The 15,132-nt window shown below is 41.3% G+C and overlaps 1 protein-coding gene across 1 annotated transcript; it reads right to left on the bottom strand.

The window, feature by feature from the left end:
- Window positions 1-1,338: 1,338 nt before the first annotated feature.
- On the bottom strand, window positions 1,339-14,115 carry Msantd4 (Myb/SANT DNA binding domain containing 4 with coiled-coils). The gene is made up of 3 exons (XM_059267269.1): window positions 13,995-14,115; window positions 4,172-4,790; window positions 1,339-3,502 (listed from the first exon to the last, which is right to left on the bottom strand). The coding sequence occupies exons 2-3, from the start codon at window positions 4,631-4,633 to the stop codon at window positions 2,927-2,929; spliced, it is 1,038 nt and encodes a 345-aa protein (XP_059123252.1). The 5' UTR covers window positions 4,634-4,790; window positions 13,995-14,115; the 3' UTR covers window positions 1,339-2,926.
- Between the last annotated feature and the right edge of the window lie 1,017 nt (window positions 14,116-15,132).

Below are 15,132 nucleotides of genomic sequence, written 5' to 3'. Positions count from 1 at the left end.
AATCCTAGTACTCAGGAGACATAGGCATGCAGATCTGAGTTCAAAGGCAGCCTGGGCCAGAGCAAGTTCAAGGACAGCCAAGTTTAGGCAGTAAAGGAAAACCATGGAAAACAGAAAGCTGGTGAAAATGTAGTTGAATGAGGGGGTCCTGTTCCATCCCCAGCAAGCCGCAGAACTTGGCAGCTTTGGTCACATGGTTCTGACTTTATACTCCAAGGATACAAGAAAAGGAGTATGGAATCTCCCTCCTCAACAAAGGAAAGCTGCTAAGGTCAGGCATGTGGCAGGGATGTCCCTGAATGGAAGCCCAGAGAAGTCATTGTGTGAAGCTGCAAAGGTGAAGCCTGCAGTGCCTTGAAGACCCCAAGATGTTGGAGATGCCAGAACCATGGGATATCTGCTGAGGACAGCTGCCAATAGAGAATGGAAAAAGCCCAAGAGAAAGAGGTGTTTTGCAGTCAACAAAGCTGAGATGAATTGGAGATCTGAAGACGACTTTGACATCAGACATGGAGATGCAGAGTTTAGAATTTGCCCAGCTGGTTTTTGGTCTTTGGTCCAGTATTTCCTTACTATGTTCCCTTCCCTACATTTTGGAATGGCAATGTATATTTTGTGCCATTATATATTGGAAGTATGTGATCTGCTTTTTTATTTAGATTTTATATGGGATTACAGTTAAAAGTACATGAGTCTCAGAAGAGACTGAACTTTTAAACATTGAGGCTGTTATAGACTATGAAGACTTTTGAAGTTTGACTGAATGAATTCTTTGCATTGTTATGGCTACAACCTTATTGGGACAAGGGAGTGAATGTGGTTTGAATAGGAATGGTCTCCATATACTCATGTGTTTGAATGCTTGGCCCCAAGGGAGTGGCACTATTAGGAGGTTTGGCCTTATTGGAGGAAGTGTGTAACTGTGGGAGCAGGCTTTGAGGTTTCATATGCTCAAATTATGCCCAGTGTTGGTTGGGCAGGCTCCTGCTGCCTGTGGATCAAGATGTAAAACTCTCAGCTCCCTCTCCCACACCATGTTTGCCTACATGCTGCCATGTTTTCTCACCGTGATGATAATGGAATAAACTGCTGAAATTGTAAGCCTGCACCAATTACATAAGAATTGCTGTGGTCATGGTGTCTCTTCAGAGCAATAGGAATTCATACTAAGACACTGCATGAAACATTTTTCAATTAAAGTAAGGGGGGGAGGATAGGTATAAATAATATGTTTGGTATGTAGCTCAAGGTCTAGGTTATGTTCCTAACACACTCCCAATACAGTTTCTGCCCATGTTGAATCTGTACCCTTAAAGGATAAACTTTCAGACAGGCAAATTTATTTTTAAGGTAGAAGCTTTTAATAGAATTATAAAAAAATAACACTATTTCAAAATCAGGATAAGTAACCATGGGTATATTTTCCCTCTGCATACCCATATTCAAACATGATTTCTAGCCATTCTTAAATTAACAAGGAACAAATACAGAATCAAGGTAGTGTGTCAACAGAAGTACTGTATTAAAGCTATCATCCCTAGAAAACAGAAAACACAAAGTGAACTCGTGCAGCCATTTCCAACTTCATTGTGCATCAGAAAGCACTTTACTGTGATAAATGACCATTAGCACACCGTAGGCAAATCATCAGACAAAGCTAGCTCTTTGCTTTCAGAATTCTAAAGTTTAGTCATCCTGAAGGGGAAAAGACAAAAAATACACCACTGTATAAAGAACAGCCACTTACTTACTGCAGGATTTCTCTGAACTTCAGATTCTGAAGCAAGAAGTTACCCTTTCATAGACTCTTATAGAGATTAAGTTAAGCAAGTGCTTTCCCTAACCATAACACAAAGCTACTTCTATCATTTCAACACCATTGTTACTGATGCAGAGGACATTTCCCCAATCTCTCAGTCTCAAATGACTATTCTTCACTTTAGAAATCAATCAACAATTCATTGGGTTCAACATCATTGACTACTGTCACCATTTTGGCACTGGTACCATTTTTACTATCTTCTGACATTTTCTTACATAACATTTTAGTACATGATTGAAATGGTAAGTTCTGTATTCAAACTAAGACAACAGATTTAAAAAAGGGGGAACTAAAGCTTCCCATTCTTGAAGGCGACTGCCTTTAAAAGTGATTCATTTTATACAAGCTCCGATAGTTCCAGGATTGCTTCTAACTCTCAGTCTACTGATAAACAACACCATGGGAATAAAGTACCTACAATCTCCACCATTCCCTATTTTCAATATACTACACAGTAATGTCACACAGCTAAAATGCTTTTGCCCATTTAAATATCTGTCCACATAAATATCTGAAGTTTTAATATTCTAGAACTGTAAAAGATAGCTACAGAGGTGTACAGTTAGGCCAGGGTTAGGTATCTCAAACTTGGCACTAGTGATATTTTGGGCTGGGTAATTCTTTCCTGTGAAGAGGAGAGCCAGGCATTACATGGTGTTTAGCAGAGCCTATAGCCTCTACTGATAAGAGGGCAGTAGCCGCTCACACCTATATCTTTTTTGACCACCAAAAACCATCTCCACACAATCCAAAATGTCTTCTGGGTGCCCACACTCCACTTGAAAATCACTGGATGGGAACTTTATTGTAGACATTATTGTATTAAATAATTTGGGGTGCACAAATAAGACAGGACTCTATGCAGTATCACTAATGTGAAAGTCTAGCAGATCCTCCGCTATCTGTTTATGGTAGGCAGAGCGTTTATAGAATATACTACTGAACCACGTGGCTACCTATGTGTTACTATCTTTTCTCCTACCCCAAACACTGACATTAGACAGGGGTGGTGATGGGGTAGCTAATCCACCAACCACTTTTACATCAACTGATGGGGAAAAGCTACAGTTCATAAATCTTTGCTAAGAAGAGGATGGAGCAGAGTCAAGGCAGATGCCCTTCTTTCTGAATCCGCAGTCTCTCCTTCTCTACCTGCAAGCGCTCCTTTTCGATCTGCAGCTTCTCAGATTCGAACTTCAAAAACTGCAGCCGATCTTTCTCCAACTGCAGGCGCTCTCGCTCAAGTTTCAACTTCTCTGCTTCTATGTCCTGTGGCTGCAGCGTGGACTTGTCCCCCTGGCCAAGGTCATTCTCTAGGGCGGGTTTCTCGGTGCTGACCAGCTGCAGCCTCCACTTCTCCCTCTCGATCTGCAGCCGCTCCTTCTCCAGCTGCAGGCGCTCGTGCTCCAGGTCCAGGAGGCGCAGCCGTTCTCTCTCCATCTGCAGCCGCTCCTTTTCCACCTGCAGCCTTTCTGCCTCGATATCCAGTCGGCGCTTTTCCAGCTCCAGTTTCTGTTTTTCTATGTTCATGAGCAGATGGGGCTCATCATATGTGGGTCTGGACGGTGTGGAATTGAGGGTGAAAAACTCATCTATATGAGGGAAGTCAGGGAGCTCACTTTCCCTCCTGGAATCTGGTATGACAGATGACAACATTTCTTCTTCCTCCTCAATCTCAAACTGAGAGAAAAGAAAAAAAAGCTAATTTAGTATTTGTTTTCATTTCTGTCACTGTCAGTTTGCTCTGTTATTAGCTTTTAATGATTATTTCATTTATTACGTACTTGTGAGTAAGTACGTCTGAGTGCAGGTGAATGTAGGCCATAGCACATTTATGGAGTTCAGAGGACAATTTTTTTCCCAGAGTTGGCGCTTGCCTTCCACCATGTTAAAGCAGGATTTTTCTTGTTTACTGTGAGGCAAACTCCAGGCTAGCAGAATGGAAGCTTCAGGTCTATTCTCCTGTCTCTGCCATATGGGTATTGGGGTTACAGACACATGCCACAGCATTCAGCATTAGTGGGTGTTCCACGGATGTCAGGCTTGGGCCATTTACCCAGTAAACCATCTCCCCAGCCCTGCCTCATCTGACAACTTTCTATACTTTAATTTTTATTAAAATTACTTAATCTGAACTCTCTTTTAAGATTATTTCAATGAATTACCTGATGTCACTAATATGTATGTATCACTGAGGTAATTACATTTAGGTGAAAACACAGGCATTAAGAGCACTAGGAAAAAACAGAATGATTGTTATCTACTGTCTCTGAGCTTGAAGATCTGGGCGATTCCTCAGCATGTGTGGGTATCTGAAAAAGAAAACATGCCTCATCGGTTAATACTTACTTCTGGGCTTTGTGGGTCCCTTTCTTCTTCTTCTACTTTGACCTCTGTTAGGGATCCACCCGCATCCCGGAAATCTGCCACATTCTGCCAGTCAAAATTTGCATCATTTCGGAATGCAATTTTTTCATCTATCTCTTCAGTGAGAGAGTCATCTAAATCAGATGTGGGCAGAGGAAACCCAGAACCAACCAGCTTCATGTTGGCCTTCATTCTCTTCCTTTTCATGAGTGCACGCCAGTCGAGGTACCGTCTCTTCACCTCAGTCCCTGTCCTCTGTTCTCCTTCTCCTACAGCGTTTACACACTGTGCAATCTCCTCCCAGGCCATTCGCTTCATCACGTTTATCGTTGTGTTGAGCTGCTTGGAAAAAATGACTTCTTTCCTTTTGGTAATTTCTTTCAAAAGGGTCTGAGTCTCCTGAACACTAAAATTGCTTTTCCTTTTCCTTTTCAATTGCTTCATTTTTAAAACTTCAGTGCAGGTTTTAATGGCAAGAAGAGCTGTGCAAAGTATGTGAAGAGTGTGTTATAAGGAACGAAGTCCAAGGACAATCCCTTGTTGGTTCTTAATTCAAATCACTGAGTTTCCATTCATCCAGTCATGGAGGTGGTCTAGATACCTAAAGGAGAAAAGTAAAAGAAAAAAAAAAAGCCATCAACCTATAACTGCCACAACATACTGCAACCAGTGTGCTGTATTATTAAAACGACTGTCTAAATACAGCTCGAAACTACTGGCTCACTACCATGTCTCAAATAAACTCTGAATTTGATTCTGCCTCAGTTTACCTGAACACACGTCTTAACTATCACAATTTGGGCTCATTTATGTGAAAATACTTCTGCAGGAATTCACAATTTAAAGAGTACCCCCTACTGAAGCAAAAATACAGCAAACATCCAAGGCTAAATTGAATCAGGAAATATGCAAGTCTACTACTGTTTGAGCTCTCAGAGTGTTACAAGTAAACACTAATTCCACATTTTAAAAATTTAACAACAAAGCATTTTATTACCATTTATAAACTTTTATTTGGTATTTTTTCTAGCTCCAAGGATCTCTATTCAACCAACTGTGTATATTTAATAACATCACCAAAAATATGCCCACCACATCTTTTAGTTTGCACCCATTCATGTGGAATATTTATCTTCCAAACAGCCACTTTCTGAAGAAATAGAGGCCAGAGAGAACCAAATGTTCTAAAGAGCAGAAATGAACTTGCAAAAATCGCTATCAGTTTCACAAATACACAGAAAAAGAAGCAAGTTTTCAAAACCAAAAAAGGACTGTAAGCAAACTTTTTCTAAAATACACTGAAGATATTTAATGATAAATTGAAGCCCAGTGATTCAGAATGTATAATCAATTCCAGCAAGCTAGTAGTATCCTCACAGTCAAATGCAAACCTTTTGTGAAAGAAATTTAAGAAAAAAGTATTTATAAATTAGAATACTGTTGAAAGACAATGTGTGCTGTAGTCATGAGCACAGATTCTGGACTCAGACTCGCTGGGCCAGATCACTACATCTGAGACAGGCATGGGGCTGCAACACTGACTTCTGTGGTAGGAAGTTTTTCTGTGTCCCACCTGGTCCTGTAACACACAGAGGCTTATATTAATTAAAACTGCTTGGCCATTAGCTCAGGCCTACCACTGACTAGCTCCTACTCTTAAACTCAGCCCATTTCTGTTAATCTTTATGTTGCCACATGTTCTGTGGCTTTACCTGTGTGCCATTACATGCTGCTTCCTGGATGGCAGGCTGGCGTCTCCTGACTCAGCCTTCCTCTTCCCAGAATTCTCCTTGTCTGTTTATCTCACCTATACTTCCTGATTGGCTACTGGCCAATCAGCATTTTATTAAACCAGTGTACAAAAGCGTTATCCCACAGCAGACTTCAGACTCAGAGGTCAGCAGGAAGAGTCCGAATTCCAGGCTTGGACACATAGTGAGGCTTTTTCTCAAAATAAAAAAGCTGAATATGTAGTTCAGTGGCAGAGCACTTTCCCAGCATGTGCAAAGCCCAAGGCCCTGGGCTCTACCTTGAGTACTAGAGGGAAAAAATGAAGAGAGGGAGATAAGGACAGAAGGAGAGAGGGAATGAAAGTGAATCCTAGACCTGAGACTGCCTGGTTTAAATCACTTAACCTCTCTATATATGCTTTCACTTGAAAAGTGCTAAGAATGTTGCTTAGCGGAGATACAGCCAAGAATACACAATTTAAAATATACAGACTAGACCTGCACACAATAAACAATGGGAATTCTTTGCTGCTATATCAAAGAAAACTTGAAACAATTTTGGCAAAAGGACAGCAGATCATAGTAACGCTGGTATTGTTCCTGATTTGAGCAACAGGTATGTAGGTGTGTTTAACTCAAGTGTTAAATACACATGCCTTCAACTACACTTGCTGAGATACCATGGTGGGAGCTAGAAACTAGTCAAAATGACAGTATTTATTGCACAGCACTGAAAACTATAGTACTGGAAATCTACTGATTAGGACTAAAGTGTACATGCAGCTAGTCTACTAGGACAAAAAAACTATCATTATTTCAGTATGTATCAAATAATTTCTAGTAAGAATTTTTAATTAAATACTTTAATATCTAATATAAATATGCTTAGGGCACATTTTAGAAAACTTATAAAGTATTTTCTTTTCTTTTACAGAGACAGTGTCTCACATAGCCCAGCCAGCCTCAAACTAACTATATGGGCTGGAGAGATGACTCAGCTGTTAAAGGCTAGGCTTACAACCAAACTAACTACACAGCTGAGGTTGATTTTGAGCTTCAGATCCTTCTGCCTTCACTTCTGAGGATTTGGGATTACATATATGTTTTAGGAGTGCATGAAATCGAACCCAGGGCCTCATATATGATTCCAAAGTCCTCTATCAAGTGATCTACATTCTCAGACACAGGTCATTCATCTACTATGAAAAATCCTGAAACAAATTGATTGATATGTCATTAAACCAACCTCACTCTACTACTTCTTAGTATGCTTTCCTACAGGATACTTGAAGAAATGAGTGATGTCAATGTTTTGCTTTTTTCTTCTGGTACGTATCCCACTAGCTCACCTGCTTCAAAGACAGTGTCTCCAATACATCGTACTCTATCTAACAAATAGGAGGTTAAAAAAAAGTACAAAATTAAAAGTGATCAGGAGATGGGAAAGGGAAAGGAGAAATAAATTAAGGAAAAAGTCAGGAAAATGAAGGTTCTGTGGGCACACAAAGCACATTATCTATGATAAAAATATGACTTGAGACAACATAGTCACAACGCGTGGCCTGGCTGAGTGAAGACCACGCCACGCGTGGCCTGGCTGAGTGAAGACCACGCCACGCGTGGCCTGGCTGAGTGAAGACCACGCCACGCATGGCCTGGCTGAGTGAAGACCACGTCACATCATCTCAGGGGAAAATGGCTCTGCAGCAAACAGGCTCCACTATCCCTTAGGTAGATTCTGACAGTAAGAAAGTCATCGGAGACACTTTAAAAGGTAGAACCAGAAATCAGACAGCCTTACAAAAAATGAGTGAGAACTGAAATGATGCTAAACATGTACAATGCTGTTAGGGTAAGTGTTCCCAGACCACTTGGCAGCACTTTTTTTTTGGGGGGGGGGTGGGGGGAGGGACAACACACAAAAATATTCACCAGTAGTGAATACTGAGCCACATGCAATAATTGTCATATTTGCATGCAGATATTTCTTAAAGCACTATGATACTAATGTGAATGCAAAGGAAAAAAAAAAAACTGCAAAAAGGCCAGCAAGATGACCCAGTGGGTAAAAGCACTTGCTGCACAAATATGACAAGAGTCTGATCCCTGAAACCTGAGTAATAGCAGAGAGAGCTGACTTCTGGCCCACTCCATCCCTGGGCAACAAAGCCTGTACTCTCATGCATACATTAACAAATAAAATTTTAAGAACAAAGTAGAAAAAGAAATGTATGTGTCCATGTGTGCACACTCCAAGGCTCAATTGTGAGCATGTATCAACACAAAATATGCTTTCTCCAAACTCCATTGCTAGTCCTAAGACTGATAGAGATGGCATTTCTGCTTTCGCCATAAAACTGTTCTTGAGTCCACAGCCTATTTTATTTCACCATAAGGTGATTAAAATGGTATCAGAAATCAAGTTATGAAGGATTTGTTTATTACACAAAACTACATTTTCTAAGTCTATAGTTCTTGGAGCATACCTTTGTATCCTGAAATGCTCAAACAGTACTGTCCAATATGAATATAAGGAGATCCACATGTAGTTTAAAATTTCCCAGTAGTTGTATTGAAGTGAAAAACTGAGGTGTAATTTTTTTAGCAAATTATATGTAAACCTATATATTCAATAGTCACTATGTCATCAACATAAAAATTACAATAAAATTATTTGTTTTCTTCACTAAGTACTTAGAATAAAGTTGTCATCATCACCACCATCATTAACATCATTATTTTGGCCAGGGTCTTTGCTTTGTATTAGCCCAGGCTAGCCATGAACAGGCAGTTCTCAGGTCTGTTTCCTGTACACTAAATACTGGGATTACAAGCATGAGCCACCATGACTAGTTTCCAGTGTACATTCTAAAGTTACACAGTAGCTTACTCTGTACTTACTGCTTTTCACAAACCGAACAGTGCCTGGAGGCTAATATACGGGGCATCGATAAAAAGCTTATTACACCAGCCACTCAGGAGACTGAAGAAGCAAGATCATTTAAGCCCAGGCATTCAAAGCCAGCCCAGGCAACAGAATAAAGCCCCATCTCTAGCACAACAAACAAACAAAAAAGGATGTAGAGAAATCGAGGCATGCAGGTACAGCAGATGCTAAGCAATTCCCTTTCAGAGATCATTAAGAAAGAAAGGCCTCTTTTGTTACAAAGGGCTTCTTGAACAGAAAAAGTCAGTTTACTTTAGGGGAGAACAATGCATAACAGAATGATATAGACAATATTAAGAGATCATGTCTGCTAATTTTTTTTTATGGTTTTTTGAGACAGGGTTTCTCTGTGTAGCTTTGGAGCCTGTCTTGGAACTTGTTCTGTAGACCAGGCTGGCCCTGAACTCACAGAGGTCCGCCTGGCTCTGCCTCCTGAGTGTTGGGATTAAAGGTGTGTGTTACCACCACCCAGCTTCATGTATACTTTTTTTAAATTAATTTATTTATTATGTATACAGTGCACATATCCCTGCAGGTCAGAAGAGGGCACCAGATCTCATTACAGATGGTTGTGAGCCACCATATGGTTGCTGGGAATTGAGCTCAGGACCTTTGGAAGAGCAAGCAGTGCTCTTAACCTCTGAGCCATCTCTCCAGCCCCCATGTCTACTTTTTTTTTTTTTTTTTAAAGATTTATTTATTATATATACAGTGTTCTGCTTGCATGTATGCCTGCATGCCAGAAGAGGGCACCAGATCTCATTATAGATGTTTGTGAGCCATCATGTGGTTGCTGGGAATTGAACTCTGGACCTCTGGAAGAGCAGCCTGTGCTCTTAACCTCTGAGCCATCTCTCCAGCCCCATGTCTACTTTTTAAGAATCAACTCAGAGACTTATTTGCCGGAAATTCATGAAATGCAAGCTAAGCTAATTCAGATTTAAGAACAGACAGCTCTCTTTTGAGAACCACACTTTTATGAGAATGTATTTAGATAACTATCCCTACCTCTATTAGAATTCTGACTAGATTAGAAGTTAGGGTTGGAATATCATTCATCAAAAATGAACTGCTGAAAACCCTGCCAAAGGAGGCCTTCTACAGCACTATAGAGATAGCTGACCCTACCCCTGTTCTTCCTTTCTTCCTGTTACAGGTGTCTGCTTGTAAATCATTATTTCTCAACTGCCCCCTCCAGCAAATGTGTGTGCACATGTGCACACAAGCACAGCACCATTCACTATGAGATTGCTCTGAATCCTACAACAGCTCAGCAGTGCACACTGAATGTGTTTAGTTTTTAACCATCTGAGAAAACAAGTAAAAGATGAATTATAGTTTACTTCAGTATACCCCAAATACTGTTTTAACACTACTGAGGTACATTACATTATTTTTATATGAATAAATTATCTCAAACTAGTATTATCTACACCCAGTGCTGGGAATTGAGGCTAGGGTCCCACATGTGTAAAAGACAAATTCTCCACCACTGAATTATAACCCAACTCTAAACCCAGAAATATATTTAATATTTTGGACCTCATATTAGACTAATCATATTTTTGTGCTCAATAGCAACATGTGGCTATATGCTGTTGTACTGAGCAGCATAGTTCCTGTTGTCACAGCCCCGTCTTAGCACTGTCACCCAGGCACTCTTCTGAGGTATCACCCAACACCATGGTGTCTGCCCTTCTGTCTCGCCAAACAAACTCCTCCTCAGTTCATGTCTCCAGTTCAGAAAGCCTTCACACAGAAGTCTGTCAAGTGTGTGTGTGTGTGTGTGTGTGTGTGTGTGTGTGCGCGTGCGTACATGTGCACCCACACTTGGAGAGTTGAACGTTGAATATCCTCTTCCATCACTCTCCATCTTATTTTCTGAGACAGGTGAGTGTTAGGAACAGAATTCAAGTCCTCATGCTTGTACAGGAAGCACTTTACTGAGTGAGCCAATTCCCTAGGGCCCTGATGTCCTCGATATGTACTTACACTACCGGTCTGTATTATAATTATTTTGTTACAGGCATGAAAAAAATCAAAGATGAACCTATTACTCCCGCTATCAAGTAGCTTATAACATAGTAAAACAGAGGCATAAAGAAAGGTACATGAAGCTGGGTGGTGGTGGTACATGCCTTTAATCCCAGCACTTGGGAAGCAGAAACAGGAGGATGTCTGTGAGTGCAAGATCAGCCAGGTCTACAGGGCGAGTTCCAGGACAGACTCCAAAGCTACAGAGAAATTCTGTCTCGAGAAATAAATAAATAAATAAATAAATAAATAAATAAATAAATAAATAATTTGTTTGCCAATTCTATCACTTACTAGCCCTTTGGTCTCAAGCAAATGAGCCTCTCAAACATGTTTACTAGGATAACACTCATGGCATTTAAGGATTAAAAGAGATAATCCAATGAACCTTATAATGACAAAGACACAGCAAGCTCACCACAAGTATCAGCTACCATTGTTATCTCTTAGTTCAGAACTGGACATGATTACTATTTCTTTACTGGATGATTAACCCTAATACATGGAGAATATTAGAATACTAAGAAACTATAGCAAGCGCCCAACTCAGAAATTTTTGATAAGATCCAAAAGATTTTAAGAGGGAATTAGCAATTTGAGTCATATACAATGAAAGACTTAATGAGGGACAGAAATCAAAGGAGACATGCCTGGAATTAAAGCGAGAACACTGGTCTGAGGCCTAATACCAGACACTCTTTAATGCTGGCTCAGTAAGAACCTACACTTGACTGAAAAATTGTATTGAAATAGAAAAAAGTAACTGTAAAAGGTCAATTTTTTTTTCAATTCAAGGAACTTTCCTTCTTTATGGAGGCACTGTTACTGAAGTAATATATACAATATTAAAGTCATCAATAAAATAATGATTATCATTAACAGAATCTTATATAGTATCCACCCTCAGATTTTGCTGCTCTCAAAAATCCAAGATCAATTTACTTTTTACTAACTGGACTAGTTTTTTATTTTTTTGGGACAAGGTTAACAACCCTAGATGTCCTGGAGCTCACTTTTGTAGACCAGGTTGGCCTCAAACTCACACCTGTCTCTGCCTCTGGAGGGCTGGGATTAAAATTGTGCGCCACCACGCCCAGCTACCTGGACTGTTCTAAGGGCACTGCTATATGGCATAAACAGCAGCCCTTTTAACTTACCAGAATCTCCGTGTTTTAAAACTCCTCAGTGTTGTTGCCAACTGCATACGGCATAGCCTCCTTCCCCCTGTCCCCCACCAAACAGTTCTTATGTCTATACTTGGAGTTTACAGTTGGCATCTCTTTGTTTCCAACTGAGCTATGCTGAGCTAATGAGCTATTTATTGATAAAATACACTTCCCTGCATTTTTAATCACAATGGACTTGATATTAGAACCTTGGTTGTCAACTTGACTATATCTGGAATTAACTAAAACCCAAAAATGGAGGGCACACCTGTAAGAGATTTTTGCTTAATTTGAAGTAAGAAGATTCACTTTCAATCAGGATCTTGAGTTGAGAAGACACACCTTTAATCCACATCCTTTGAGCTGGGAAAACCCACCACTATTCTGGACCACACCTTCTGCTGGAAGCCTATGTAAGGACACAGAAGTAGGAAGCTTTACTCTTTGCCTCCTTATTCTCACCTCCTGAGCAAGTCCATTCCTTCACTGGCATTAGAGCCTACTTCTTCCGGATTCTGGTGTATTCTGAAGACCCGCTGAGACATCCAGTCCACCCACTGAGATTGAGCAACTACTATATTATAGGACTATAATAATCCATTCATAGCTAGCCACTGTTTGATTAGCGAGACTGCAGCCTGTAAGTCATTCTAATAAATCCCCTTTCTATATATAGAGAGAGAGATTTGTTCTATAAGTTGTTACTCTAGAGTACCCTAGTACAGAATCCATCTTAGATTTCTGGTTAGTCTTGGCTTAATCCAAGGAAAACTTTTACCTGAAGCCTTGACATGACTAAGTGCAAGGCATCAGTACAGCCTGACGTAAAATTTGTTGGCTGTGTTTACAAAAACACAAAAGCTATTTTATTGTTAATGTGTCCGTCTGTCTTTGCCATTCTTTGCATTATGGTACTGTGTCTGAGAGGTTTGGCTTTCCGTCACTCATTCCCAAGTAAGTTCCTCAAAAAGTATTCACGGTGTCAGGGATATCACAGGTCATAAAACATGTAAGTCATTTCTGATGTTTTCATCCTATTCTTTACACCAAGGAACTTGACAGGCATAACCTCTAAATCTCAGACCCCAATGTTAAAATCACAGACTTTCGTCCCACAATCATTCTTTCCTGTTCAGAAACAGAAATGTGCAGTGCACTCACACAACCACCAATGACTACGGTAAGTTATAACTGGACATCTGTCACCCCCAAGGACTAGCAATTAAGATGATCTTTCTAGGTTGTGCCTAATACAGAACTAACAGATCTGAGAAAAACAGACAGTAAAATCTAGGTGAAAGAAAAAAGAGTAATATAAGGAAGGAATAAAAAGATTAAATTCACTAAGCAATTAAGAAGGAAACCATTCCTGAGCTACGAACTACCCTCCACCCCTATCCCATCTCAATCTCGTTTCAAGAGTGACTTCCCTTTCCCCAATATTCTTACAGGAAAACTACTTTTCCTTTTCTAAAACTTGAGGTGGTAAACACAACTGGTTTACTTAAGGGTCTCCCTCTAGAAAATACTACAGTGGGAAGGTGCGGCCGAGGCCCCTGGGAAGATGCGGAGCTCGGAGCCAAGAGTGCGGCAGGGGGTAGGATTAGCATCTGACTCAGGACGCTCCTGCGTCCATGTCCTTCTGCGTCCATGCAACTTGGAGGGATAGTCTTGCTCTCTGAATAGTTAGTGATAGCCCCGTCTAGGTACCCATCACTTCTGCAGAGGCCAAGAGCTCCTTCCCCTCCTCCCAGGTCAGGTGACGGCCGCGCGTGGGACTTATCTTCCCTGCTTCATGATCCTGTGCTTTGCAAAGCCAAGGCCAGAGTCCACAAAGGGGACGCCACACAAGGACCCACCCCTGCGAGGTCTCCCCTGGTCCCTCAAGTTCCCCGGTCCCCGTTGCTTGCCTGCTCCCCAACACGCACCTGCGACCCCGGCGGCACCATCACAGGATCGCCCCCTGAGGGTGCTGGAAAAGAGAGGCTTCATGGAGTCCCCGCCCATCAACTTCTGTCTGCCTTCATTGGCTGAGATGGCTGCTGCTCATAGGTTGCGGCTAATCCATTGGTCCAGGAGGGATTGCCACTCTGCCTGAGAGCCCGCCTCAGGCCAGGTCTCACAATGGGAATCGAGTCCCAAACCGGTTCCGGGTTAGTGCCCTGGACACCGCCCCGCAGCGATTCGCCTCCTGCTCAGCGTTCACTCTCTGTCACGTGACCTTGTCAATCAAGCTTGCTTTAGCAAAGGATTGGTCCCTAGCGATAAGATTTGCCTTGCCGCTCGCCTGATTGGGGCACTGGTGGCTCCGGCTCCAAACTCTACTCGTGTCCTTGACCCTCGACCTTTACAAGGGCAATGCAAAATGGCAACGCCTGGGTCATCTCAGTCGGGTCCCTGGGCCAGCATCCTCTCTTACCTAGCTGCTACCTCTGTTGACCTCAACCTCCGACAGTGTCCTTGCCTTCTTAAATCTAAGAATCTTCCGCTTACTCTTGATCTCAAAAGTTGGCTTGTGGAAGGTTTCTTCAATGTTTTCTGTATTCTCAGCCCACTTATTCCTTTAGAGCCCGGGGCTGCTGTCTCCATTGGCATTGTTATTGAACCTAGCTTCCCACTGCTTGGGTTCAGGCATTCTCAGTTCTCCCTGAATAATACCAATACCCATCCTTCCATAGCCCAGTCTTGAAGTTAGAGTCAAATTGAGATGCTTACAGTTCCTGGGCAAATCTCCTTAATTTTAGGATGAAGTGCAAAGCCTTAGAATGTTTTAAAAAATCCCAATCCTGCTTTTCTCTCAGGCTCACTAACATGATTTCCCTTTTACTTACCCAGCTCTTCACTGCTCTAGCTCCTGGACTCTTCAGTGCCTTGGGGACTGCCTTTGCCTTGATGTGTTTCCACCCAGGAAGGCTTTTCCGAGCTTTCCAACGCTCAGAATTCATTTTGGAAGTTACTTTCTAAAATAAGCCTTCCTTTCCATTTTCTTCTCTGCTGTTTCAATTTATCCCTCCAATAAAGGTTTGCCAGATAAAAACAATTTCAGTATGACATTCCATGTTTTTA

The sequence above is a fragment of the Peromyscus eremicus genome, chromosome 7 (genome assembly GCF_949786415.1).
Source record: "Peromyscus eremicus chromosome 7, PerEre_H2_v1, whole genome shotgun sequence".
Taxonomy (NCBI): Eukaryota; Metazoa; Chordata; class Mammalia; order Rodentia; family Cricetidae; genus Peromyscus; species Peromyscus eremicus.
Note: the sequence above shows the minus strand (reverse complement) of the source record. Positions and strands in the feature narration are given on the sequence as shown.

Bases quoted from the DNA above. Each gene is read 5' to 3' on its own strand.
- Msantd4 (XM_059267269.1), bottom strand. From the start codon at position 4,633: ATGAAGCAATTGAAAAGGAAAAGGAAAAGCAATTTTAGTGTTCAGGAG. The intron at 3,503-4,171 runs GTAAGTATTAAC...CTTTTCTCTCAG, and splicing joins GGGACCCACAAAGCCCAGAA to TTTGAGATTGAGGAGGAAGA.